At 47.2% G+C, this 27,834-nt stretch overlaps 1 protein-coding gene across 1 annotated transcript in view; it reads left to right on the plus strand.

Moving 5' to 3' along the window:
- The first annotated feature begins 2,067 nt into the window (after nucleotides 1–2,067).
- The window catches only part of CCBE1 (collagen and calcium binding EGF domains 1), a 167,856-nt gene continuing 142,089 nt past the window's right edge, over nucleotides 2,068–27,834 (plus strand). The window contains exons 1-2 of the mRNA XM_066247109.1: nucleotides 2,068–2,800; nucleotides 3,201–3,281. Coding sequence (XP_066103206.1) covers nucleotides 2,670–2,800; nucleotides 3,201–3,281 — 212 coding nt within the window. The 5' untranslated portion in view covers nucleotides 2,068–2,669. The remainder of the gene's footprint in view (nucleotides 2,801–3,200; nucleotides 3,282–27,834) is intronic.

Genomic DNA, 27,834 nt, shown 5'->3' on the forward strand with positions numbered 1-27,834 from the left:
GAGGTCCCTATTACACTCAGCCTCATTCTGACACGTCCCACTTTGCAGACTGCTGCAGCCTGAGCAGATGCAGGTTTTGTCTCTTACAGGAGTGTTTACCTTCCGGGGGGACTGGTATCCAAACAGCCAGCCACATCTTCCCCTTGAGGATAGACGCTGAAGACCATGCTGTCAGTAGCTGCCAATTAGTTTACGTTCCAGACCTCCGGGCAAAAATTTTCAAAAGGTCTCCCCTCCAGCTAACCTCTTCCAGAAATGCTCCGACCATCCACCACCCTTAGGTTTGGCTCCCCGGGGGAACCTGGGCTGTTCACTTGGCCCCCACCCCTTCTCTGACACCTCATTCTTATCTGTGCTCAGTGTAGGGGCGGGAAATAAGGAGGCAGCAAAAGTTGGTTCTGTCCTGCGTCTTCTGCCAAACAGATGTGCATAAATGAATACGGTTTTGCTTTTATCCTTTGCAGCTGAATTACTTTCTCTGCAAGGCTGCATGCCCCCATATGTAGCCTGTTAAGTATTTAATAAGGCCGATAACTAATCTCCTACACCATCTCTATTATTTGTAGAATTATAACATCCACAGTACAACAGCAGGGGGAAAAAAGAAGTAAAGATGAGAAAAAAGATAAGAAGATAGCAAAACGAAGTAATCAGTAAGACAATAAAAACAGGACCTGCTATAGGGTAGCCTCTTCCACACAAAATTAAGGTGAAACACTTTTGTGGGTCAATCTGGTGATACAATATTTACAAGCTCTAGGATGGGTTTATTTTTCATGTGCTGGGAGAGGTATCTATCTCTTAGGAACCCAAACGACTGACTGTTGTGAAATAAACTCCTTTATAGCCAGAAAGGGGAAGCTTACTTAACAGTTAAAACAAAATTCTGTGCAATAACTTATGCTAAAAATAACAATATTTAACGTCTACTAAGCACTCCATATATGTCTGGCACTGTGCAAAATGCTTTAAATGCATCACCTCATTTAATACTCATAAACATTTTATGAAGGAGTTTCCCTCATTTAACAGATGAGAAAAGTGAATTTGAGAAAGGTTAAGTAACTTGCCCAAGTTCACACACCCAGAAAGCCAACAATCTGGGTTTTAATCTAGGGTGTATTTTTCTTTCTAACACCATAATGGCCACTCTCAGGTTTTACAAGCTTCTGAAGTGTCTTCTGAATTACCCTGTGAAAATTAATTTATTTTGTATATCACCATATTTTACTATTTGTGTGTTTATAGTCTTCCGTGTCTATGTAAGATTTGCAGGAAAAAAAACACCTCACCGATTTATGCAGTCAAACTCCGAGCTTCAAGGACTACAGTGAGTATCAAATAAAATCATAAATGTGGAAAACCTTTGAAAAATATAGACGTGTTCTACAGAGAAACGAGGATGTCACTGCTATTAAAAATGCCAAGGTGTATGTGATATGCAAGGTAATTCTCAGTTGATCTGAACATTTTGAATCAAAACTCACCTGTCTTCCTAACCATTTTAGCACCCGGTAACCTGTGAACAAGCTACTTCGCCCCTCATGGTCCTGGTAGGTGCAGAGCCATGCGTTTGTTGGAGACAACGTGCTCTCCAACAACCTCGTGCTCTTCCAGCCATCTCTGGACCACGACTACTTGCTTGGCTCTGAGGGGCACGTTTATGTCACGAGTTTCTCTTTTAACGGTCACAGGAACTCCCGATGTGCAATACAGCGGTAAAATGCACACTTACATGAATTACAGCTGAGTCCCCACCGAATGGGCTGATTGGCGCCCCCCAGCCTGGTTTGCAGGCGACGCTGTGTTAGCTGGCGGGAGGAGGGGTGGGCGCTTCAGCCTCTCACCCGGTCTTTCAGGAGCTTCCAGCTCTCACGTGTGTGCGTGGCATTCAGACAGCGTTAAAGCAGCTCTGGGCCAGAGGTTTAAAACTCCCAGAAGGAGCCGGTGAGAACTCACTACTTGTCTGGAGCTCGAGTTAGGAAGAAGCTAGCGGCTCTGTTAACAAACGAAGCGGCCGGAGGACGTCCTTCTAAGGGGTTTTGATGGAGACCAACTAGAGATCGCGCGAGGGCTGGTTGGAAAGGCCGTTTGGGAAAGCCGCTGTAGTCTCGCCGCCTCTCCTTCCTCCGCAGCGGGAAAGCAAACATCTGACCCTGGTCATTAGAAATCAACTGACGACAGGAAGGAAGAGTATTAACCCTCTGCCCCCCCCCCTTCCCGTTCCCTGGGGGAGAAGCGGCTCCTCCTCCTCTTGGTCGGGCGACCCTGGTGTAAAATGCGCGCAGCCGCCTGCGTTCTGCACCCTCTCCCAGCCCAGGAAGAGGCGAGAGGGAGGGCGCAGCGCAAAGCCAAGTCGGGCCAGTCTGTTATTTCTGCGTGGCCACCCTGGGAGACACGACCTGGACCCCGCTTGCCTCGCGCCGCTTGGGCACCCCAAGCGCTGCGTTCACCTGCCGACCTACGGAGTTTGCATCCGCGTCGCAGCTCCTCGCCTGTCCCCGCAGCCCCGGCCCCTTGTGTCTGGCGCAGGTGGCGCAAACGCCCCCGCCCTCTGGCGCCCCCTGCCGGGAGAGGGGCGGCGGCAGCGGCAGCGACAGCCGCGGAGGAGCCGGGGCGCAGCGCGGGGAGACGGCTCCGGCGCCGGGAAGAAGCCGGGAGCGGCCCTGATGGTGCCGCCGCCTCCGAGTCGGGGAGGAGCGGCAAGGGGACAGCTGGGCAAGAGCCTGGGTCCGCTGCTGCTGCTCCTGGCACTGGGACACGCGTGGAGCTACCGCGAGGAGCCCGAGAGCAGCGACAGGTAAGCGCTGGCAGCCCACGCTTGGTCCCCCACCCCCGCAGAGACCCGCGCGCCCTCGCTCTGTCAGTCACGGGCTGGGCGCTCAACTGTCCCGGGTGACACTAAACTCTGCCCGCGGGTGACAGCCTCCCTCAGCCTGCGCTTCCTGCGCCCGTGATACCTCTGCCTCGCGTTCCTGCCGCGCCCCTGTGGCCCGCGTCTTCGGCTCCGATCCCCCCCGGGGCTGGGTTCGCTTGGTTGGACCCTCGCCTGGCCCGCCCCCGACCCGGAGTCCACCAGGCGTCCCCACCCGGGATCAGTGCCTGCACAGCGCACCGGGAGGCGGGTTCCCCAAGTCCCCCGGCGCGCACTGGCCTGCGCTCCCACGCGGAGCTTGACTTTCCCTCTCTTTTTTTTGTAGAGAAGTCTGCTCGGAAAACAAAATCGCCACCACCACATACCCGTGCCTGAAAGCTTCGGGCGAGCTCACCACGTGTTTCAGGTAAGCCTGGGGCTCTGCCGAGTCGCCACTGTGCACCGTGGCTGGTGGCAAGGCGGCACCGCAGAAGAGGGGTTTGGAGGTGCGCTGGGGGGCCGGGGTACCAGGCGACCAGGGGGCCACGGTGGCGCTGGGACACGCTGGGTGAGTTCTCCGTGGTGCAGACCTTTGTGTGTGTTTTCTGAGCCAGGGCAGCAACGGGCACCCGAGAGTCTGCACATACAGCGGGTCCCCTAAGATCCCGAGGCTGTTGACTGGTCCTGGTGGAGATCAGAGGGGAAGTGATTGAAAGTTTACAGGGAACGTGGATTAGATTGTGGGTGTAAACAGTGAGGCAAAGACAAATGCTGCTTTTGCGTTTTGTTTTGAAAACACAATGTCAACGAGTAAATACTTGGCATCGGCTGTCTGTGACCTTCTGCCGGCACAGAGCGTAATACTGTCACGGCCTTTGTGAGCTAAGGGCTCGGGGAGGCTTGCAGCCGGTTGATATGATTGTGTTGGGGGGGAGGCGAGAGAAAGATCAAGATTGTTGATCCTCAAGAAGAGGGGCAATCTTTCAGAAAATATGGTCTGCAGACCACCTGGTGTTAATTAAATCAGTCACCTGGGTGCTTGTTAAAACCACTCCCCCCAAAACAAACAAACAAACAAAAATCTATGCCTGGATAGAGCTAGGGAATCTGTAGTTTGGAAAATGCTCTCCAGGACGATCTTACTCTCAAGAGAAGGATGGGGCACTGCTGGTTGCTTGCAGCCCATTGGAGGCGAGGGCTGGTGTGTTTTTTGCCCTTGAACTCTTGGCTTCTGTTCCCGTGCTGTCAGTGGGTGGAGGCGGCATGCACCCATGAGCGTTTGTTGGTGATGTGCTTTTTAAAGGTGCAGTGGGAGACACTGGGGCCCCACAGCGGACTCTATCTCTGGGAGCTATATACTGTTTGGGGTGACTCTGCACTGAGACCCCCAGAAGTGAACTTGAAAGAAAAGGAGCTCTTACTACTTACAGTGTTATAGTGGATGAACAAACCATAATGCTGTCACCTGATGGAAAAGTTATTTCATGTGCTCGCAGGTTCTGGTGTAAGTGGTTTCAGGGCTGGTCAGTTCGGTGGTATAAAGGCACCATCAGTTACATCACTGTACCATGCTTTAACATCTCTCCTTGGTGATGGAATGACGACCTTTTGGGTGATTCTAACAGTCGCTCCTTGAAGAGGGCTGCCTTCTACAGGACACGGGTGGTGAACACCCAACAAGACATGTGAGAGTTAGAGGAGGTGGAAATGTGTTCAGTGGGCAGGTGAAGACTGGGAAAGGTTAACTGGGTTAGCAAGGTCACCCAGCTGGTGAAATGACCTGGGTCCAGCCCTCTGTTTCAGCTGCACAGCCACAGAAGTTCTTCAGATGCATTTTTTTCCTATTACCAACTACAAAGCCTCTGATTTAACGTGGGAAGTGTCCCTGAGATGGTTTGCTCATTTGTTCAGTGCCTGAAGGTCAGACTACACGTAAATCAGCGATAGTTACAGCATGTGTGTCTGATTTTCAGGAACCATGGAGGCCTGATTAGTATTCTGAGCTGACTTCTTTTGTTAGGCTGTTACCTAGTCCTCCCACCCCACTGGATTTTTAAAACAGAGGGGTTTTCTTTCACACCTAGACTCTCAACAAGAGACATTAGCAGTGCCTAGAAGTTTGTTCATTAAGAGGAATGGGAGAGGATGTCCCCAACTAGAGAAAATAGTCCCTGTGAATATTAAAAGTTATTTGGGTTTAAGTTATTTCTTTTATGGGAGTCGAGAGTCCTATGTGTATGCCGTTGGTTTTCTATTACTTCCATAATTCAGTCACTTTTTTCTTTGTTACATTTTAGGTTTTGTTTTGTTTTTGTTTTTTCAAAATTGAGTTATAAGTAACACTAAGTACACAAATCTGAACTCTAGTTCCATGTGCGTGCACCCATGCAACCTCCACTCAGGGACAATACAGTGCTTTTCTAGTGCTCTAGAAGGCTCTCTCGTGCTGTCCAATCGGCACAGCCCACTAGAAGCTAGTAACTTCTTAAAGACCAAGTCGATGGGCTATTTTGTTTCTGGACCCTAAGAATGGGGGAAGACTGTGTGTGCCGTGGCTTGTGAATTCTGGTTGTCCTGGCCCTGTAGACATCTTGCTAGTTTGATTGTGGTCTGGAAACCAGCCACATGGGCATCATCTGGAAGCTTGTTAGAGTCCCAGACCGCCTGACCCGGCACCTGCAGGTGAATGCAACGTGCATTACAGCTGGGGAAGCTTCTGCTATAGAAACCAGGGTTCTCAACCAGGTCAGGTTGAGAACCAGGTCATTTAGACAGGTCCTCAGAGGATCATGGAGGCCTCTGCAGATGGATGACTAGTTAGCCCCTCTGTCCAATTCACCTCAAATCAGACTGAGAACCAGCCTTCCAGAAAATGGATGCTTCAGCTCTTAGATGAGCCCTAACTAAGCAGTAGATACCATAACAGAACTACTGCTGGGGAGTGCTGTCTAATGGGTACCACCCTACTCTTTACCATGTGTCTTTTGGAGAACAGCTGTAGCACAAGAGAAAGAACTCCAGAAGTCACTTCTGAACGTGTAGAAAGTGATTTGTTAAAAAGTGACTTAAGTCATTATTGATATGGAGGGTGGTTTTAATGCTAAAATGAGTATGATAGATGTAATACACTTCATCTCCTACCTAAAAGGCTGTGGCAATGAAAAGAGGGGTGAGAATGATCTATGCTCTGGGTCCCCACGCTTGCACATTTCTACATGGCTTCACATAAGCAGCACCTCTCCATGTTGGCCTTTTGTACTATGTTCAGTAATGGCAGTTTGAGGACTGCGTATTCAGCACTGTTTTATGCTGTTTAAATACATTCTCCCTAATCTTCAGAGCCTCATTGGAGCGTTTGTATCCTCAGCTTTACAGACTAGGGAACCCAAACTGGAGGGAGTAAGTTGACTTGCCTGGGTTTGTAAAGCTTACTCATGGGGGAGCCAAGATTCAAACCCAGATCTGTCTGACTTCCACATCTGGGACCTTTCGTTATCCCAGAGATATGTACAAATGGGGCTGAACTTTCCAGATCCTGGGGTCTAAGTAAGGAAGAAGACTGCAAATTCAAAAGACAGTTTAATAGCAAACTCCCAACATGACTGTAGTAGTTTTCCTGAATTACCATTGCCCGTGGTGTTGGTCTTAAACAATTGACCTCATATTATCATATACAAAATTGGTTAATGCATGTATAGCTTTCCTTCCTTGTAGGATTTTATCTTAATCACAGGGGCTGTAGACTCTCTACCCCAGTGTACATTGTGCCAGTACCCAAAATTTAACAGGTACCTGTTGAATGAATCCAATGACAGCATAACACAAGTCCATATTTACTGAGCATTCTAATCTAACCTAACGTAGAACATACTCTTTTCCAGGTAAGACTTCAGAGTTGCTGTGTGATCTAACTGAATGTATTATTGCCATATCGAGCATATAAAGTTCTCATGGCATTATTCCTCTTGTGGCTACCAAAGCTTTACCCACAAGCTGATTTTTCTCCTCATCCTCAACCCCAACCAGGTAGTTTGAATGAAAGGTTTGCGTTTACTTTATCTTTCCTTCATTGGGCTTCACATCAATAAAATTAGATGTTAAAGGCTCTTTGAGAATAAGGAAAAAGGAATACATATGTTTGTAGGACAGGTCAGTAAAATCCAATTTTCACTGAGTGGGGCTGTGTCTAATAAATATCCTAGTTCTTTGATCTGTTTAAGGATTTATTGATTATGAGCTTAAAATTGTCCTAGGAAAGGAGCAAAGAAGAATATGCTCCAGTTTCTGATCTCAGGTCACAGACTTGATTGTTAGACCATGGCCTTTGGAACTATAACCAATACATAGTGGTGTGTGATTGACCTCAGAATCATGTCATTTATACTTATATCTTCAGCGATGGGGAAGAGATTCAAACAGCCAGGAGTTAGTTTATGGGTAAGAGAGGACAACATTGTTTCTTAATATGGCTCTTTAACATAGAGTGCATTTGGTGTTTGTCTAAGTGGCATTAGCTATGATGTTCAGCGTTGTGGTTCGCAGACCTCCACGCGGAGGCCACTGGCCACCAGCCGTCTCTCACTGCTTCTGTCCAGACAGTGGTATCTCCCGAGGCACTACTTTTGCTCAAGGTTCTGTTCTCATGGGAAGTAATGACACAGGAAGGCAAATCCTCCCACTTTTCTTTGAGATAACACCACACAGTGTTGCCAAACCCTATTAAAACTTGGAAGTTAACGTGACATTTCTGTAACTATGTTTACTTGGAATTTGAAGAAGAAGAAAGTCAACTGGAACGGCATGAGCAGATTGAGAGCAGCAGACTCTGGCTGAGGCTGCTTCGGGGGCAAGACTGGAGCACACAGTATCGGGTAGGTCACCGAGTTCCTCCAGAGGGCTTGGGTACTGTCTCACATGCACAACGATAGAAACTCGGCCAGGGTCTGAATTCCAGCTCTGCTTCTTGTGACCTTGAGCAGTTTCTTAATCTCTGTGCTTTAGTTTTCTCCCTTGGGAAGCGAGGATCACATTAATACTAGAGTTATAGGGTTTCCTGGAAGATGAAACAAGTTAATATATGTAGGAAGCGCTCAATGACTGTTATCTCTCTTGATCCCTACTGTGTCTTCTCATGTCCAGTGTGGTGAGTGCACATAGTAGGTGCTCTGTGGGTGTTTGTTGAGTTTTGTGAGTTTGGGGCTTTATAGTAGACATTTTTGGAAGCATAAATTCACCACAGCCAGAAACACTGAGGATGTTTACATAGCAGTCCCTCGTCAGTTGTTTCTAGATGCCTTTATAAGTGTAGGGACAATTACAAAGATGTATTTTTGCTTCCTGCCTTCTACCTGACTACTTAAAGTGCTCTACTTGTGTGACCATAAAATCAGATAGAGGTACAGTTACCCCATTTTAGAGGATCTTAGAGGTTGACCCCTTGCCTACGGCCGGGAAGGAGTCTTATTGGCAGAGGGAAGCCTAGAAATCAGACCCTGGGTCCTGGTCTGGTCTCTCTTTCCTCTGCCTTTCTCCCAGGGTCCATGTAGCTTAGGACAGGCAGCTCTGGGAATAATTGTTGGCTCATTTTAGGGCACGGGAGCCCCCTTTCAGAAAGCATTTGTATCGTAACCGTCTGCACTCCCAATGTTAAGGAAGAAGCGGGAATGAATGTTGTGAAGAGCAGAGCAGGGGACGGGTGGGGGTGGCTTTGGGCAGAACTGCCTAAGTCACAGGCATGTGGAAGGCAGCCTCTGTCCCCTGTGCTGGCCTTGTGTCCCATTGGACAATCAGCCCCCTGAGGGCCTGCATCATCTGTCCCCTCACCCATGACTGGATCATAGAGGTTAGCTCATGCCTGGACAGTCCTGCATACACATTGTCAATTGACCAAGAAAATGAATACGTGACCGTCACAACTAAAGATGAGATGTGACTTAAACCATGTAGGCCTACCAGAGCCGCTGCTATCCAAGCATGCCTCCTCTCCTAGCTGACAGGTAGGAAGGCTGTTTTAGAATTCGGATTACCTGCCCCTCCGTGAGATGGTGCCATGGTTTGTATTGGTTCCCAGTTCGACCTGCCTCGCTCCGACTGCTGATGTGGTCCAGGGCCCACTCTGGCCGCTCTGGCTGACTCCCCGAGCTTGCTAGTTCAGTAGCACCTGAAAGAGGGCGTGGGCGTGGGCGTGCCTGCCTGGTGACAGTTGCCCTGTAGACACTGGCTTTGATGGGGAGCCTGACCGTTTTAAAGGGGATCCCTCACCCTCTTATTTAAGCTGGAGAACAGGCATTGGAGGAGGGGAAGAGAGAGCACTGGCCAAGGCAGCCTCTGTATCCCTTTTCACTCATTTTTGGAGCCACAACACCAAGCGTGTGGGAACAGCTAACAATGGAACTGGCCACAAAGGGCTGTGCTGTCACTGGTGTGTCCTTGGAGACCAGGTCCGGTTGCTGCACTCATTGTCCCCGGAGTAGCTGATGCCTGACTTCCTACATTAACATCACTTCATCTTTTCTAAGGGAAGCTCTGGGGTGGGCGCACCCGGAAAAAGCCAGTGTGCTCTTCCATTGTTCTAGAATACTCTGTCTTCTTCAGAGAAAGCTTGCATTTCAATCAGCAGTTTCTGTGTCAGTGCGTCTAGATTCTGAACCCCCTGCTCCCTGCTCAGCGGGGTACCTCCCTTTTGTGTTAGAGGGTCGGCCTGCAGGGAGGGCATTGCGGAATATTGGGGAACAAAGGTCTTCATTCTGCTTCAGTTTATTGCTTTTATTTGGGGGGGGAGTAAATAGCTGTAACATCTGTAGCTTCTCTTTTGCCAAGCAAGGTTCTTCCTTTTCCATGAAGCCACTTACCAGTTCTTAAGTTTTATCAACAATTTTCCTTCACTTATTCAACAAATACCTGTGAGCTTGCTGTGCATGCCACACACATTTTTCTAGGCACTTGAAACACATCTGTGAACAGAGAAGATGGAAAACAAACCTCTGTTATTAGGGAATGTGTGCATTTTAAGTCAACTTATCTTTCAGTAAAAGAATTTTGAGCCGAAGATCGAAGATGACCTTTGGGACATTTTGAAGAACGTTGTTTTTGGCACACATCTGAGTCATGTCACATGTTGGGGGCTAGGAGCTTGAATTTCCCGTGGTCCAGCTGTATCCTTTCAGCAAACGAAACCCCACAGCTCCAAACAAGGACACGAGAACCCAGGGATGGTGGGAACCAAAGATTTTTTTTTTTCTGCAGAGGTTCTAGCGAGAAATTACCAGGTGCCACAAGTTTCTTCTGAGCATTATTGGAGTGTGAAGGCATTACTGAGAGGTGGTGAATTCTCTGGTCCTGTTCCCCGACAGGTGGGCAGTGGCATCAGAATTGGCCCACTTGGGACAAATACTTCGGCCAGTTCATCTTGTATATTCAAACAGACACTTGAAGCAAGTGCATGCACCTTCCATATTCCCTGGTCTTCCTAATAATCTATTGTAAATCTATTGTCATAAATGTATCTGGACCTTCTGGACAACTTCCGTTTCCATCCTAAAACACCTGTAGGGGTGGAATGGTGTTAGGATGTCCATGTGATGCTCCCCATTGAGCAGAAGAGGGCTGTAACTTCTTCCCAGCTTCAAGGTGTGACCCATGCAAGTCAGCAGCAGGTGTGAGGAAGCTTGGCTGGGTAGCTGTGTGGCCTCCTTGTTCAGCATGGTGGAACTTCAACTAGACCGTCTTTCCACGCCCTTTACAACCTCAGAAACCTGAACCACATTCATTCTCAGCCTTCATATCCATTTTCAGCCTTTCCCTCTTGGCCACTGTTGTGGGTGTTTTCTGTTTACCCCAGCAGGGTGAAGCCCTGCCCATCTTGAGTCCTATGGGAATGGCAATGGCAGATAGTGGCAGATGTTAGTGTGAATGGCTGGGAAGCCAGGAGGGCCCCCCCGCACGCAAACTTGGCCCAGGGTTTGGTGGAGAGAGCAGGGGCTGGCAAAGGAGGGCCATGATATGCTTTTATATAACCCATGATCTATGAGTGCTTTTTACATTTTTACAGGGTTGTAAAAGAAAAGTCTATGCAATAGAGGCCTTATTTGGCCCCCAGAGCCGCAGATAGTTACTATCTGGCCCTTTGCCAACCGCTGAAGAGCCATCTGAACACAAGAACCAGGAGTGGGTTTCTCCGTCTGAGTGGAACCTCGTCCACGAGTCTGAGTCCTCACGGAGGTGGCTTTGGGCCCTTAGCCTTTGTGTTGCCTCATCTCACTGTATTGGGATCTCCTGGCCTGAGGGGGCATCTTCGTGACTTGGTTTGTCGGTCTCCAGGAGTCAGTATAGTCATTGAGCTGGACCTTTTTTGAGTCACCTTCCCTAAATGGTCCTCTACATGAGTATAACTTGTCAGGGCGTTAGGAAGTGGGACTTTATTGCAGGTAGTTAAGTACTAACTTTCTGCAGTCTCAGGACGATACTTCTCAGCCTTGGATTGCCGTGGCCGACCTCCCACCGTCCCCGATTCCACACTTCCTTAATTCCTGAACTTGCACATTGATCATCACATGCATTGAGGACTCAAAGCCACCTCTCCATAAATGTCATGTTAGCTTTGAATTCCTGGAGGGGGAAACTTTTCACATTCAAAATCCAAATGATACATATTTTACTTGAACATCTAGGAAAAGTCATTTTCATGAAGGGATTTTGAAATCACGGTCGCAACATTACATTTTTCCTCATATGGCTGAAAGGTATCACACCATTACACAGCGTGGCTCTGTGTACGACATAGGACAGGGAAAAAGTAGGTTTACAGTTGTGAGTACACGAAAGTTCCTTCTTGTTCCTGTGTGAAATACAGTTAATAATAATACAACTGTAAACTTACTTTTTGTCCGACCCTGTATATCAGTAATTCAACTTTTGAGCTTAAACTCTGACCTGTCTTTTTACAATGCCAACTGTTTATTTTTTCTAGATGGTTGTATTTTTAATTGAGTTTATTGGGGTGACATTGGTTACTAAAATTATCTAGGTTTCAAATGTACAGTTCTATAATGCACCAACTGTATATTGTGTGTTTATCACACAGTGCCAACTGTTGTTCCCTAAAAAGTCAAGAAGAGTCCTAAATAGTGATGCCTTCTGACATTGAGAATGGGGAAAAAGTGGAGAAGGAAAGAGAATGAGTTGAAAGAAATATTCTGAGGGGAGACAAGCGAAGTCTGATGGTACTTTGGAGAAGGGAAAAGAAGAAAAAGGTTGGAATGCACCACTTGACATGCTAGCGAGATTAGGATGTTTTGGGGTATGGCACAGAGGAAAAATATGGCTATAAAAATTTGACAAGGAAGAGAGCATATTATGGATACAAAGTTGGGCAAAAAAAAAAAAGTCTTCCTGGCCAGTTGGCTCAGCGGTAGAGCGTCGGCCTGGCGTGCGGGGAACCCGGGTTCGATTCCCGGCCAGGGCACATAGGAGAAGCGCCCATTTGCTTCTCCACCCCCCTCCTTCCTCTCTGTCTCTCTCTTCCCCTCCCGCAGCCAAGGCTCCATTGGAGCAAAGATGGCCCGGGCGCTGGGGATGGCTCCTTTGCCTCTGCCCCAGGCGCTAGAGTGGCTCTGGTCGCGACAGAGCGACGCCCCGGAGGGGCAGAGCATCGCCCCCTGGTGGGCAGAGGTGTCGCCACTGGTGGGCGTGCCGGGTGGATCCCAGTCGGGCGCATGCGGGAGTCTGTCTGACTGTCTCTCCTCGTTTCCAGCTTCAGAAAAATACAAAAAAAAAAAGTCTTGTGGGAGCTCCTGTCCTTGTTAACAGCCATTTTTCCTGACTCAGCTCAATGTTGCTGAGAAGAAGGGCAGACTGAACTTATAAAGATTGCCAGCCTGACCCGTCTTTTAACCTCGTGCACGCATGTGCTCCACACTGTTCCTTTGGAGGTCAGGATGTCCAGTGCCAGTGCGGAGACATGCCACAGCTTTGCCTCCCGCTGACCCCTGCCTTTGCTCTTCCCTAGCCTTGCCCTTGGGACTGTGTCCATGTTTCATGTTGGAATTTTCCTATAGAGAGATGGCTCGCAATTTTTGTGGTGAAAAATTGCACAGCAGAGCGGAGGTGGTCTTCCTGGGAACCCACCAGGACCACAAAGACTGTTCATTAGAGGAAAGATCATTCCAAAAAGTGCACTGGGATTCTGTTCGGCAGGTCCTGAGAGGTTAGGAGAAGCCAGAAGGCAGCATGGATGGGAACTTTGAGAAAGCTTGGTTGAAGGATGGTTTCCATTCTGTGAAAATTGATATGATATTAACTTACCTACATCCATTTTTGGGAGATCATGTTCGCATGTTCTAGCCTAGCTGGGTGGACATACGGAAAGAAATATTTTATACAGGAACCCCATACTTGGTGGAGTTAGGTGGAAGTCACTTCATCAGGCAATGATTTCCATGTAGAGCACAGCTGAAAAAAGATGGGAACAGAAGGGACATTGAACACCGAAACAGCTGCCACAAAGAAAATACTGGAGAGTAGATATCACAGAAGGTTTCCGGTAGCCAAAAATAGGTAAGGAAAAATGTTGCGTATGTCCTACGCTGATGAGTTCCGGGCTGCCCGATGTGTGTGGACTGGCTCTGCAGAAACTGGTCCAGCTTTGCACAAGTTCTCACTCCGGGCCTCTGGCAGGTGTGTGGCCGCGCAGGGCTTCCGCCTGACAGCCCGACTCCAGAGCCTCTGTTCTTCTTAATCACCGGGCTCTTCTGCAAGGCCTGGCCATTGCGGTCTCCTTGCCGACCACAGGTTTCAAGAGGCATTTAGAAGACTCTAGAAATAGAGATGGCAACCCCACTGGTAAGGACTGGTGAAAATGTGAGTCAGTTATCAAAAGTGGACACGAGACGTCCCCCCTTCCTAGCGTCGGTCTGCTCAGGCTACCATGACAGACTAGGGAGTTTAAACAGCAGACATTTATTTTCTTGCAGTTCTGGAGGCTGGAAGTCAGAGCAAGGATGGCTCCCTTGTGAGGGCTCCCTCCTTGGCATATAGACGGCTGTCCTCTCCGTGTCCCCACACAGTCCCTCCTCCGTCCATGTCTGTCCGAATTTTCCCCTCTTCTGAGGGCACCACCTCACTAGGATGAATTGGATTAGGACCCATTCTAATAACCTCATCTGAACTCAGTGACCACTTGAAGCCCCAGCTCTAGATGCAGTCATATTGTAGAGTGCTGGAGTTAGGACTTCAACACAGGAATTTTGGAAAGACGGTTTAGCCTGTATCATAACCTCCTAAAATAGAAAAAAAAGAAACCAGCACACACTGGGCCATGTGATAACGGGGGCATTTGTCATACACACTGTAATCCCCATGGTATTCCTGTCCACCATGGTGCTCCTGAGCCATCCAGTGGCATCAAAGTGCCCTCAGCAATACCACCAGAGAAGGAAAATGATTCCATTGTATCTAAAGTGGCACAAACCATAATGATTGTGCTGTTGACTTCTGTGGAGCCTCTCTCTCCAGGGTGGTGACCGATGATGGCGGGTATAATCCGTTCTGACTCCTGACAGCAAGACGTCACGCCCGGGCTCTAGCCCAGATCCACAGAGCTGGAACCTGCGTTTTGCCCAGGCTTCTGGGTGTCTCCAGGCACAGAGTGTCAGGAAGCGCTGCGCTGGGGGTCATCTGGGCTTCGTTCCAGGGCTTGCTTACTCTCACTTGACTCTTCTTTGCTTCCTACTTGTAAAGCTGAAGGTCGTGATCCACAGCCCTGGCTGCATGTTGGAATCACCGATGACCTGAAAGGAAAAATTCCAGTATTCAGGTAGACTGCACCAGACTGGAGGGAGTGCCAGGCACCAGGAATTTTTAAAGCCCCCTGAGCAAGTCCAGTACGCAGCCAAGGATGAAAACCATGCAGCAAAACGGGGCGAGCATGGCCCTGGCCGGTTGGCTCAGCGGTAGAGCGTCAGCCTGGTGTGCGGGGGACCCGGGTTCGATTCCCGGCCAGGGCACATAGGAGAAGCACCCATTTGCTTCTCCACCCCTCCCCCTCTCCTTCCTCTCTGTCTCTCTCTTCCCCTCCCGCAGCCAAGGCTCCATTGGAGCAAAGATGGCTGGCTCCTTGACCTCTGCCCCAGGCGCTGGAGTGGCTCTGGTCTCGGCAGAGCGTCGCCCCCTGGTGGGCGTGCCGGGTGGATCCCGGTCAGGCGCATGCGGGAGTCTGTCTCTCCCCGTTTCCAGCTTCAGAAAAATACAAAAAAAATAAATAAAAATAAAAAAAAATAACGGGGCGAGCAGCCTGGTTCTTCCTTCAGTGGCCACTCAGCCTGGGCCCTACTTACATTACCCAATGGTTCCGGTCCATGCCCCTCAGCAGGGACGTGTCCAGCTAAAGCCCGTGTTGGTGGGCCATTTGGATCCTGTCGGCTGGGTCCAAGTCTTTCTCTCCTGACATCCTTGTACTCTCAGGGAGGGATGGGCAGAGGGTGGTCAGGGGAATGATGAAGTGGACCAGGTGGATCTCCAAGGGTGGAGATTTCTGAGTTCTGAAACTGATCAGTTCTAAGTCCCGTCGTGTGAAATTCATCACTTTTGCTTTCCCATTGCAGGCGCTCAGCATGGTGTCTCTCACTACTTAGTGACCTTAAGTGTATTTTTAAAAACTATATTTTGCTTTGTTGCTGCGCTGCATGAACCTTTTCCCGGGATATAAACATGGCTTGGCATATTATAAATGGGAGCTCTTCAGTGTCAGGCTCTGTTTTTCTTTCCTTGCAAGCATCAAACACAAACACAAGCTTTCCCACGTTGTATGGTAGAAAACCTATATGCAGGCCCAAGAGTCTCTTCCCATTTTTTTATATTTCTGTTCAACTCTTGAGCCTTTCCCTGTGCTGACTGAAGGGACTTCTCAACTCCCAGCAAACGCAAGGCTTTTTTTTTATATATATATAGGTTTTTATTAACTTGATGCATCGTAAGACAATGCTCTCTGTGGCTGGACTGGAGAGTTATTCCAACCCTATACTTAGATGGCCTTCACCCAGGCAGTCCAAATAGATGTCTGACGTAGGGTTTGGTTACATACGGAGAATTGCATCTTTTGAGTGTAATAACAGCAATTATGCTGATTAAATCATAGAAATAGAAATGACTATATATCAAGTGATAAAGGAACTGTTATTGCATTTCGGGGATGGGTGTGCTCCTGAGATTCTTCCTGGGAGGTTGCTTTGAATTGGAGGCTGGCAAGACATGAGATGGTTCACAAGTGACCCCGGAGTTTTGAATATGCTCTTGGAGTTTTGCGGCAGGCTGAGTGGCCACCCTTCTGGAGAGGAAGCAGGAATAGATATGGAAAATCTTAAGCGAAGGAATGTAAGGATCCCGACGATTCCTCGACACCTCTGCCCCACCGCCCTGTTTCAGTCCTTTCCCAGAGACCTCTCGTGTTTGGGAAGTGTGTCTTCAGATCGAAGTAGACACAAACATGATCATCTGTAGAGGGCGTGGAAAGTCAAGGGCAGAGGACTCTTGAGGCTGGAGAATCCTGGCCCAGGAGGCTGCCACCCTGCTATCCTAGGATGGGAGGAGGCTGGGTCTTGGCATGCCTGGAGCCATTTCTGGGCCATCAGGGCTGGGGGGCTGGGATGGGGCAGGGTGTGTGCCCCCACTGGGAAGCTGCTGTGTAGACCCGCCCATCCTCTTAGCTACCTCGCTCTGTGGAAGTTGCATCTCCAAGTCTGGCCCCTTCAGTGAGTCCTTCCTTGGCTGTTTCCTAAGACACAATTTTCACATCCGTTCTTTAAAATACGAGTTGTATCATCTTAGGACATGTATTTATTTGTTCACGTCTGTATAGCTTGGCGCTGTTGGATTGTCCTGACATTGGTATGTGCTCATATGCGTCCCTTTGATGTGAGACAGCTTTGGTTCTGTGAAACCCAAGGTGCTGCTGGGACCATACTTAACTCTCTGTGTCCTGAGCAGATGAGGGTCTCACCCACTCTTCTTAAGGTCTCTATCCCTGGGGGGGCGTGGCGCCTGGAGGAATCGGCTGTGACAATGAGGGGAAAACATCCTTTTTCTTTGAGGGAAGAATTTATAAAGGGAGGGTCTTGCTTTGCAGAAAAAAGAAATCCTCCCCTTTTTAAACGAGGATGACAGCCGTATTTCACCTTTGCACGCTTTGCATCTAGCAGTGTATGGCTTAGGGCTGCGGGTCCCCCCCCGGTCTCACCCCTCTGGGATGACGGCCAAGCGACTGGAGTGCATTTCTAGACCTTTCCACACCTGTACTCACAGACAGGCTTGTAGTTATTACTTACAGAGTGGGGATTATTCCACAGTTGCTTTTTTCACGTAACAGTGGGTGAGGAACACTCACCCATCAGTACACAGCACCAATTCATTTGTCCAGTGTGGGTCTCACTGTATGGATGCTTCAGACTCCATCGCTTTGCTGGGAGCCCTTCATAAGGCAGTTAGCCAGAGCAAAGGGGTCCTCCCCCACCCCTGACGTTCAGGGTCCAGGCTTTAAACTTTAGCTGCAGATTTCAAATACTATATCATTTTAACCAAATGAATCAGGAAGAGAAAATCTAGTGTCACCAGATAGCACGTGGGTCTGGAACCTTCGAGATATGGCCTGCAGGCTCCAGCCTTGGCACTGACTTCTCCTAGAGTGTGTGGCTGCCAGGCCCCTAGCACTGTGGCTCTCTGGGCGCGGTGGGGACACCCTCATAGAGTTCCTTCTAGGTCTGGCCATCCGAGCAGAGCAAACAGAAGCAGGTTTAGTTTGCAGCCCGGGGGATTTGTTTGACGTCTTTGGAAGAACATCTCGCTCATGAATTCGGTGGGACACTTGGAACTTATCTCTAGAATCTGCCTTGAAAGCAGGATGGCCATCTGTGAGCTGTCAGCTGCTGTCAACTGCATCTCTTCAGTGCCTCTGGTGGTTTTTCTTACCCCAATTATTTACTTAAAGAGAAAAAAAGAATGTCTTTTTACTCTCCTGATACAATACTTTTGAAATCCGCTCCTCTCTGGGGTGAGCGCGCACGGGGTGAGCATGGGAACATGGTTTCGTTCTGCAGGAGTGTGGAGACACGCCCACCCCCAGGCCCCTTTGCTCTGGGCTGTTTTCTTCCAGAGCGTGCTTCCCACAGAACAGGGCAGTGTGAGGACCAGGTCTCCGTTTCCTCGCTGAGGGAGCAGCTGTACTCCCACGGTGACCTCCCTCTTTCTAGAAAAGAGAAATTGTTTCACGTGGGGAGACTTCATGCAAAGAAAAATAGGGAGAAAAGGTGACATCGGATGAGAAGGCTTTCTCATAACATTTTTTCACATCTTTTTCAGGGGTCCCCAAACTTTTTACACCGGGGGCCAGTTCACTGTCCCTCAGACCATTGGAGGGCCGTCACATACAGTGCTCCTCTCACTGACCACCAATGAAAGAGGTGCCCCTTCTGGAAGTGCGGTGGGGCTGGGTAAACGACCTCAGGGGGCCACATGCAGCCCTCCGGCTGTAGTTTGGGGACGCCTGTATCCTAACAGGCTTAATATTCTTGTCTTATGTTTACAAAAGCAATTTTTTACAAACTTATGTGTCACCATATGTGTATTCTTTTGAATTGATTTCTCCAAGGACCCTTATAAAGATGTCACAAGCTGCAGACCCAGTGCCGCGTCCCCAGTTGCGGCCTGGTTCTGAGTCCATATTTGGCTCTGTTTGAAGACGCCAAGGAAAATAGTGAACCCAGCAGTCAGCCACATAATTGAGAGACTAGCCCCTGCACCCGCCAATTACTCACATAGTATCAGATTTTTTTTACACCCTTTTCCAGGTTTAGGCAGTCTTCTTTTAACAGAATCGTGTTCCGTAGAGTTGTGTATTAAGTCAACAGGCTCCTTATTAGCTTGAAGCCTGATTCTTCTCCTTTCTCTGTCTGCATGCTAGCCTGCCATGTCTGCATTTCAGCCTGTGTTCCCTTTGTAAGAGATTTAAGGCCCTGCCTGGTGGCTCAGTGTCTAGAGTGTCAGCCCAGGGTATGGACATCCTGGGTTCGACTCCCGGTCAAGGCACACAGGAGAAGCCACCATCTGCTTCCCCCCTTCTTTCCCTCATCCCCTCCCACAGCCAGTTGCTCAATTAATCTGAGTATAGCCTCACGTGCTGAGGATGGTTCTGTTGAAGCACATCAGCCTCAGGTTCTAAGAATAGCTTGGTACTTGGCTGTCAGCCCCAAATGAGGTTGCCAGGTAGATCCCAGTCAGGGCTCATGTGGGAGTCTGCCTCACTATCTCCCCGCCTCTCACCTAAAATGGAAATAAAAATATTTTAAAATAGCTTTAATGAAGTTGGGGTTCTAATTTGATGGATAAAAGTGAATCTTTACTGCTGCCTTGTTTTTTAGTGGATTTTACTTGCATCATAAATCAATCATTTAAAAAAATAGTACAATTTTACCTTTTTTGGAAGACGAAGAAAAGCTGGCCATATTTGCTCTCAGAACTTCTATCTTAATTATTAATATGAAGAATTTTAAATATGCTCCAGTAAGGAGAAAATAAATTTCCGTCTGCTCAACACCAACAAGTTTTCACACCATTTGCTTTCTTTGTCAGTTTTTCCTTTGCCGACTTATTTTACAGCAAATCCCAGAGATGTCATCTTACCACTGTGTATTTCAGTATTCATTTCTAAGAAATGTAGAGTTCTCTTCCATTACCAAAGTGTCATTATTACACCAAGATAAAAAATAACCCACTCTGAATGTTATTTTTAAATATTTTCCCTGAAAAGACATGGGAGTTTGTTTTGTGAAGTTATTTCTGTTGAATTCTGTCACAGACGAGCGGTCCTTCTGTCACTGCTGAGTGATCTTACATTTTCACAGGTGTGCTTGGTTCTGAGACCATGTCTGGAAGTCCTGCTCTGCATCTGGAACGCCCACTGGGGCTCTGTCTGTAGAGAGTGGAACTCTGGAAGGCAGCGCCCAGGGAGGAACTATTGGCTTAAGTTTCCTATAAGGTTGTGAAATCTTACTCCTAATAAGAACATTTCACCTCAAAGGTAGTTCTATACATTTGACCCCCAAGATAATACTATACTGTAGAAGGGGGTATGTTTTTAGATTAAAATGTGGTTTCAAAAAGGAAACTAACTTTTTATTTTTATGCTTATATTTAAGGTCCTTTTATTTTTTATTTCTATTCTTTGAATTTATTGGAGTGATGTTGGTTAATAAAATTATATAGGTTTCAGGTGTATAATTCTATAATACATTGTTATTGTATTGTGTGTTCACCACCCCAGTTCGAGTCTCCTTCCATCAGCATTTATCCCCCTTCACCCTCTCCTACCTGCCCACCCTCTTTCCCTTTTGTAATCCCTACACTGTTGTCTGTGCCTGAGGGTTTTTGGAGTTTTTTGCTTAATTTCTTCCCCTTTTTCACCCAGTCCCCTAATCCTGTTCCTTTCTGACACTTGTCAGTCTGTTCTCTGTATCTATGAGTCTGTTTCTATTTTGTCAGTTTATTTTATTAGAGTCCACATATAAGTGAAATCAAATGGCACTTGTCTTTCTCTGACTGGCTTATTTTACTTAGCATAATCCTCTTTGGTCCAGGAATAGACTATATTTACCACATTGTATGTGCTTGCTGCCCTTGTCAACTACCAATTGACCGTAAAGATGTGGGTCTCTTTCTGTTAGCCAGGGGGTACCTTTGTCTCTCTCTGGTATCGGATTTCCATTGCCTGGATCTCATATTTTTCCCTTTCTTGATTTACTCCACTGTTTTGGTGAAGTGTATAGTCTAGTACTTTCTTAAATAAAGGTTTTGGGAGGAATGTGTTTGAGCTTCAGAAATTCCCATATCCAGTTGCCTACTTAACCTCTTGGATGTTTTTGAGACATTTCAAAGGTAACATAACCAAATGGAGGTGAGGATTTCTATCCCCTACCACCACCACCATTACACAAATGCTGCTGCCCTCGCTTGCGATAATACCCAGTGAGTTGCTCTAGACAGAAATCCAGAAACAATTCTAGATCATTCCATTTCACATCCCTTCCACATCTAACCTTTCATCGACTATATTGGATGAACTATACTTGGGCTCTCCACTGCCTCCATCCTGGGCAGGCTACTGTCCCCTTCAGCCTGGACTGTTGTGACTGTTCTCCTTGCTTCTTGTTCAATCTCTTAAAATCTGTAGTAGAATGTAAAGTCTTGAACCTCAACACAGATCATGTCCGATCTGGACTCAACCTCCTTCAGTGGCCTCTCTTTGTCCTTGAAACAAAATCTATGCTCCTTACCCTAGTCTGTGAGGCCCTGAGTCATCGGACCCCTGTCTGTCCACCTCACTGTACATTGTCCTTCCTCAGTTTAACTCGTTGTCCTCACTTAATAAACACTCTTACTTGTTACCCATCTGTTCCCTCTGCCTGGATAACAGGTTGTCTTTTCTACTAAAAAAACCAACCAACAAACAAAATCCCACCGAATCCCCCCTCAGTCCTTCAGAATTGATGGTGCCATCTCTTTAGGGAGCTGTCCCTCAAACTCCCTACCGCAAGTATATTTCCTTGTTCCTATAGTTGTGCATTTTAGATCCTTGTTTCATTTTGTTAACAGTACTTGAAACAATTTGTAGCTTATTTTGTGTCTTTTCTTGACTAGATGTAAGGGCAGGGGCCAGGCCTGTCTATTTATTTTTGTATCCCCTGTAGCAGCGTGCCTGGTCCATTTTCTGTGCAGAATAAATGTTTGTGAAAGGGTGAATGAACGCACATGGTTACTGGGTAGTAAGGTCATCCTCTGAAACAGGGCCGTGTTTATTATTTGTGGACTTAAATGTATACTTGGATCTATTCTAGATATATAAGACCGTTTATAATGCATAAAATATGAGAAGATAGCACAAATTAAAAAGACCAAAAAATCAAAACAAAACTGGAAACTTAAGAAAGGGCGCCAGGGTTGGGGGTAAGAATATGCCATAAAGCCACACGGACTTGCAACAGGCGGGTCGTTAGGCTCTGACCTCTCTAGCAACCCAGGAGAAAAGATGTCACATAAATTCACAGAGTCAAACCTGAACAATGGGGAATGAGAGCTGTTTTTCAGACCAAAGAGAAATTTCACCCAAGAGTCACCATAGAAAGAACAATACATACTATGATCATCAATGATCATAGTACAATCAATGAACCCTATGATGGTCATGGTAGGTTTTCCATGGTAATGACCTTCAAGTAAAAATGGTGCAGTGTGGGTAAGACCCATTGATGGGATCCATTGTGATGCTGTCCAGGCTCTACATTCTGTGTGACTGTGGTTTCGGCTGCTGCCTGCTTCAGATCAGCTACGTGGGCGAGGGTGGGAGGGGGCACACTTTGGCTTTTGTTATTTGCAACTTCCTCTGACTTTCAGCATTGCCTGATTGCTAATTCACTCCATCTTATAGATCCTAGTCCTTTCCTTACAGACTTCTCTGTCCTCTCTTTCTGTTCCATCCCTGGGTCTGGTGCACACTTTCTCTGGCAGCATCTTCTAGCTTCCAGGGCCTGCCTCTGAGACAGTCAAGCCTGAACCTTCCTGACCTGCCTATTCGCTAAGTGTCTTCCCACTCTGGGTGGACCAACTCCTGTACGCCGTGGGGCATTCATTCCTTTCCCTCAGTCCAAGTTCACAGTCACTGGGCTTCTGAAGAGAATGGAGAGGCGAGACCAAGGAAGTGATTTCCCTTGGCTTTGTAGAAGGAATAAAGTAAGTGTTTTCATGTGGGAGCTGTCCACGTACAATGAGACTGCTCAGCGCAAAACTGTATTGAGGTGCAGAAGCCTTCCTGATAGTTCCGTAATCCTGTGTGTGTGGCGGGGGCCAGGTGAAGTTGCCGTAGATTTCAGTTATTATTGCTTGGGTTTTCCCATAAACAGCTCAAAATGAAGTCAGTCCTTAAAGAAAGCAATCATTATTCTAGCTGATAAGCAGAACAAATTGTGTGTGTGTGTGTGTGTGTGTGTGTGTGTGTGTGTGTGTGTGGTTATTGTTCCTGTTTTTTAGCACCCTGGCTGGTATACTATACAGGAACATTTCCTGCAGGATCAGCTTTAATACCACAAATTGGGGCCCAGGCGGCAGATTAATTAGAGAACACCGTTTCCATCGCAGGTTGTCCCTGTTGGTCACGGAGCCTTCCTCGCTAGAACTAGAACTCTCATTGCAACAACAGTTGCTGGTGATGCTTGGTGTGGGCAGCTGATCATTGCATTAGCAGCTGACCGTTTCATTGGCTTTGTGTGCTTCGCCATTCTTAAATTCCAAGCTGCAATGTATTTTACCTTCAGGGACTTTCTTAACCCCGTGTTTCCACCTTGTGCCTTATGACAAGCCGTAGTCAAGATAACAGACACAGAGAGTACAGTGGTGGTGGTGGTGGAGCTAGGAAAGGCGTTTGGAGCACAGCCTGGATGAGGTGAAATGCTGGGCCTGCTCAGGGGTGTTCAGCGACAAGCTAGTGTTCTTTATCACATTTCTGCAGAAAATAACTTTTATTGTAAGTCTGAAACTTTTGAGACCCTAAATCCATTTTCCCTGTGGGAGCAGTTATTTTTATAACACAATGGTTGATTACACAAGATTTCTTAGAAATGTAAGTAATGTATAAAAGAGCAGAAGAGATTGTGTTTGTTGAATTTTTCTGGACAGTGCCAAATACGCAATAACTTACTAATGATGCTGACGTTTGGAAATATTCTTATTAACCCTTTAATGATAATAATTGTAAATAATATGCATTTAACAGTGACCATGTCCCAGCTGCTGTATTGAGCAATGTAGCTTTTTTTTTAAATGTTCTTGGCAATCCTAAGAGTAGCAAACTTTTTATTCCTCATTTTACAGATGAAATACATTAAGGTTTAGGCTCAGCCAGTAACTTTCTCACAGTCACATAGCTTGTAAGGGGAGGAGCTGTGGAATAACGTTTCCAATTTTGATAGTTCATTCTTGATTCATTTCTTACAAAATTTTGTGCTCTTATCATTCATCTATTATAGCATAACAAAGCCCCCACATCTTAGTGGCCTACAACAATGATTTTCCTGCATGTATCTGTGGGTTTGCAGTCTGGCATGGCCTCACGGGGGTGGTTTAGCTCTGCTCTGTGTGGAGTCTGCTGGGGAGACTCCTTATAGTTGAGGACTGAGACGGCCTCTCTCACGTGTGGGGCCTTGGTGCTGGCTGTCCTCTGGAGTGCCTCTGCTGTCCCCCAGGTGACCTTTCTCCACCTGCTCCCTCAACTTCCGGTAGTCTAGCCAGGGCTCCCTTCAAGGCAGTGTAAGCATTCCAGGAACATAAAGATGGAAGCCGTCAGAGGTAGAAGCCTTGAAGCCCTAAATAACAGAAGAAGAATTAGCACAGATTACTTTCTCTGTTTATATTACTGATCGAATCCAGGGACAGGGCCAGCCCAGATTTGAGGTGGCCCGTGCAGAGGAATGGGAGAATTGTTGGAAGCCAGGATCGCAGACAAGCTCCACGGCAGGACTCTCAACACTGCCCTGTGAACTATATACTTCTTCTTCACTTGACATTTTTTTCTTCTCTTGACTTTTAATCTCGTGTGACTACTGGGATTCTCTACACGGCCACTCCAACCACTTCTTTGCTGCACCTTCTATACTCCCTTTAAATTCCTGTATGAAATAGCAGGTTAGAGTCCTTGGCCCCAAGTTCTAGTCCATTTATGCCTGCATTAACGCACTTATCATTCTGTGCAAATAAAGACAGTCCCCATGCCCACAGCTAATGTGTTACTTTCTTCCTTGGTCCTTTTAAATGTTCAAGCCTCACTCTTCTCTTGCTTGAACTCTTGATCTTTGTTATCTTCAAACCGGCACCCGGCCAGCCTTGTCGTTGTTGCCAATAGGACTTGGAGTGAGTGTTGACGCCACCTTTAGCTTCTCTCTTTCCTTTCCTCTGTCTAACCCAACCCATAGCAACAGCGTTGAACCTACCTTTTCTCCCTCTCTTCTTCACCCCTCAAGCCCAGGCTTGTGTCACCTCCTCCCTCACTTAACGCAGAGTTCCTAGTGGCCACCATTCCAGCCTCATCTCCCGGGCTCCACTCTCTTCTTCCCGCAGTCGCTGGTCTTTGGAAGCGCTGCTCTTAGTACATTCTGTCACTGCCCTCCTCAAGGCCCCTCCCCTCCCACCAGTCATTTCTTACTGCCAGGGGCTTGAACTGCTCTCCTTGTGTTCAGGACCTGTTAGCAGCTACTGCTTGCCTCCCCTGGACTTGGGAAGTCAAACAAACATTCCCCCATAGTCAGCTGCTGTCTGCAGAGCTCTGCTTGAGACCCATTTGTGGCAGAGCTTTGAATGTCTTGGGCTTCGATTTATATTTTAAATTGATGTCGGCTCATGGAGCACCTGGCAGTTTGCAGAATGTTTTGCTAAGGAATAGACAGGCAGATCTACTTTGAAGTCACGGCCTGATGTAGGTGGTTACGTTTGCAGTTGGAGTTGGATAGTTGTTGTCAAGGGTGACAGGTACCATCTCATTATTGTGCACACACAGGCAGGACTAGGAGGCACGTATTCATAATGGAAGAGGCACATCTCCCTCAGGGTCATTTTTTCCACCCTAAGCCCATGCTTTCTCATCTCAGACACATGTTGATATTTCACTTTCTTATACCCCCCTCCCCACTTTGAGACCATTTATATATTGATTGAATACTGCATTGGACTGAATGCTTGTATCCCCTTAAAATTCACGTGTTGAAACCTAATCCCCAATGTGATGGTACTGGGAGGCGGGGCCTTGGGAGGTGATTGGGTCCTGAGGGTGTAGTCCTCACAAAGGCAATTTGTGCCCTTGAAAGAGTCCAGAGACAGTTCTCTCGGCCTTTCTGCCGCGCGAGGACACAGTGAGAGGACCCAGGAACCGGTAGCAGGCTTTCATCAGACATTGAATCTGCAGCTACCCTGATCTGATCTTGGACTTCCCGGTCTCCAGAACTGGGAGAAATAAGTGCGTCTTGTGTAAGCTATGCAGTCTGTGGCATTCTGTTACAGCAGCCTACGCAGACTGACACAGAAATAATTCCTATGTAAGTCTCTGTTTCTTTAGTGACAGCATAAAAAATTAAGTTCAGGAGTATCTGTATGACAGTGTTATATCTCTACAACCTCCATAAGTTGAAAATATAAGTTGAAAATGTGTTTAATACTCCTAACCTACTGAAGCCTGGCCTACCTTAAATATGCTCAGAACACCTGCCTTAGCCTATAGTTGGGCAGAGGCATCTCACACAAAATCTGTTAAATATCTCATATAATTTGTCCTGCATACTGCTTTTGTACCATTATAAAGTTGAAAAATTGTTAAGTTGAACCATTGTTAAGTCAGGGGCCATCTGGACTGTAATTATAATAAAAAAACGCTACTTTGGTTCTTTCCCTTAAAAAGGGGCATACCCTCCTCTCACCCCCCATTCAACTTGCCTCTGCTTATGTCACGGACGTGGTGCAGGAGCTAAAATAGAAGCCGATGTTGGGATGGAGAAGCAAGAAGGAGTCTATTGTGACATCAGCCTGGTAGTATGCATGTCACACAGGTGAGAGAAGTAGACACCTGTCTTACTTCAGGCACTGTTGCCTGACTTGGTAGCATCCAATGAACTATTCATGTTATTACAACATCCATAATGACGATGATGATGGCTACCATTGGTTGAGTGCCTGTTCTGCGCTACACACTGTGTGGATGTATTTGACACGATGACCCTGTAAGGTTGGTGATTATTCATTGTACCATGCTGACTCCCACGCTCATCCAGATGTTTGTGGAAAGACTTGAGGAAGGCCAAAGTGATACCTAGGCTGGTCATTCCTGGTCCGTCATGATGTCTGCGAGCGAGCTCATCAAGCGTCGTGGGTGTTCCCTCCTGTCTAAGCCTCTGAGCACATGAAACTCTGCCACTGTTGTGACTTTTAAGCAAAGAGCAAACACTGCCCATGGGTGTGATATGGCAGTTTCCACAGATTCTGCATAGTTGTTTCACTGAGCAATCACCGTTGCTGACTCATTGCTCATGTCACCTAGCTGTATCCTCCCACTGAATGTCATTTGCTCACGGCTTTCACAAAACTAGAGGGGATTTTCATAGCAGGCCATTAAAACACCGGTGATTTTGCTCTCCAAAAAAAAACTACAGCCTTCCTGAGGATCATCTGCTTCACCATTCCCCATGTCTTTGGCATCACCCCCAGCAAATTCACTGCAGTGTCATGCACATTGTGTGTGGCAACCCTGATGGATGAACTCCAGCCTCCACAGTGTTCCTGCTCAGTTAGAGCCATGTCCTTCCACTGACAGTAAGAGCCACAAAGCAAACAGATGCTCACCAGCCCTGTGCGCCCTGACTCCTGGTGAGCGAGATGTTTTTGGGTGAGAAACAATGAACCAGGAGAGTTTGGCCAGGAGTGTATAAAGGAACTCAGGCCAGTAAACATCACTGCTCTTGAGTGTGATGCCCCTTGACAGCCAGAGCTTAGCTCTTATTTTGCCTTCAGAAGAGAAATCACAGACTTTCCTGTTGTCCACACAAAGTATTTTCATGAGGTTGAGGTGTTTGGCATTGGATCTGTAAAATACAAATATAGCCTCATACATTGGTGGTGAAGACAATGTGGTATGCTCCTACTTTTTGAGTCAGTTTCACATTAGATTGCTTTATCTGTAAGCCTGTTCATCAACAAAAATATGACAACCTGTCTATTGCAATACTCACTTTATTGTGATGGTCTGGGAATGAACCCACAATATCTCCAAGGTCTGCCTTACCTTTACTATATATGATCTGATTGACCCCCAAACTTGCCCTTGAACTCTCACATTTATGCTGTCTGTCAGCATTCCCATTATCCATGGTAATTAAAGTCTGTAACTTTGCTACACCTGGCTGATT

The sequence above is a fragment of the Saccopteryx bilineata genome, chromosome 11, assembly GCF_036850765.1.
Source record: "Saccopteryx bilineata isolate mSacBil1 chromosome 11, mSacBil1_pri_phased_curated, whole genome shotgun sequence".
NCBI lineage: Eukaryota > Metazoa > Chordata > Mammalia > Chiroptera > Emballonuridae > Saccopteryx > Saccopteryx bilineata.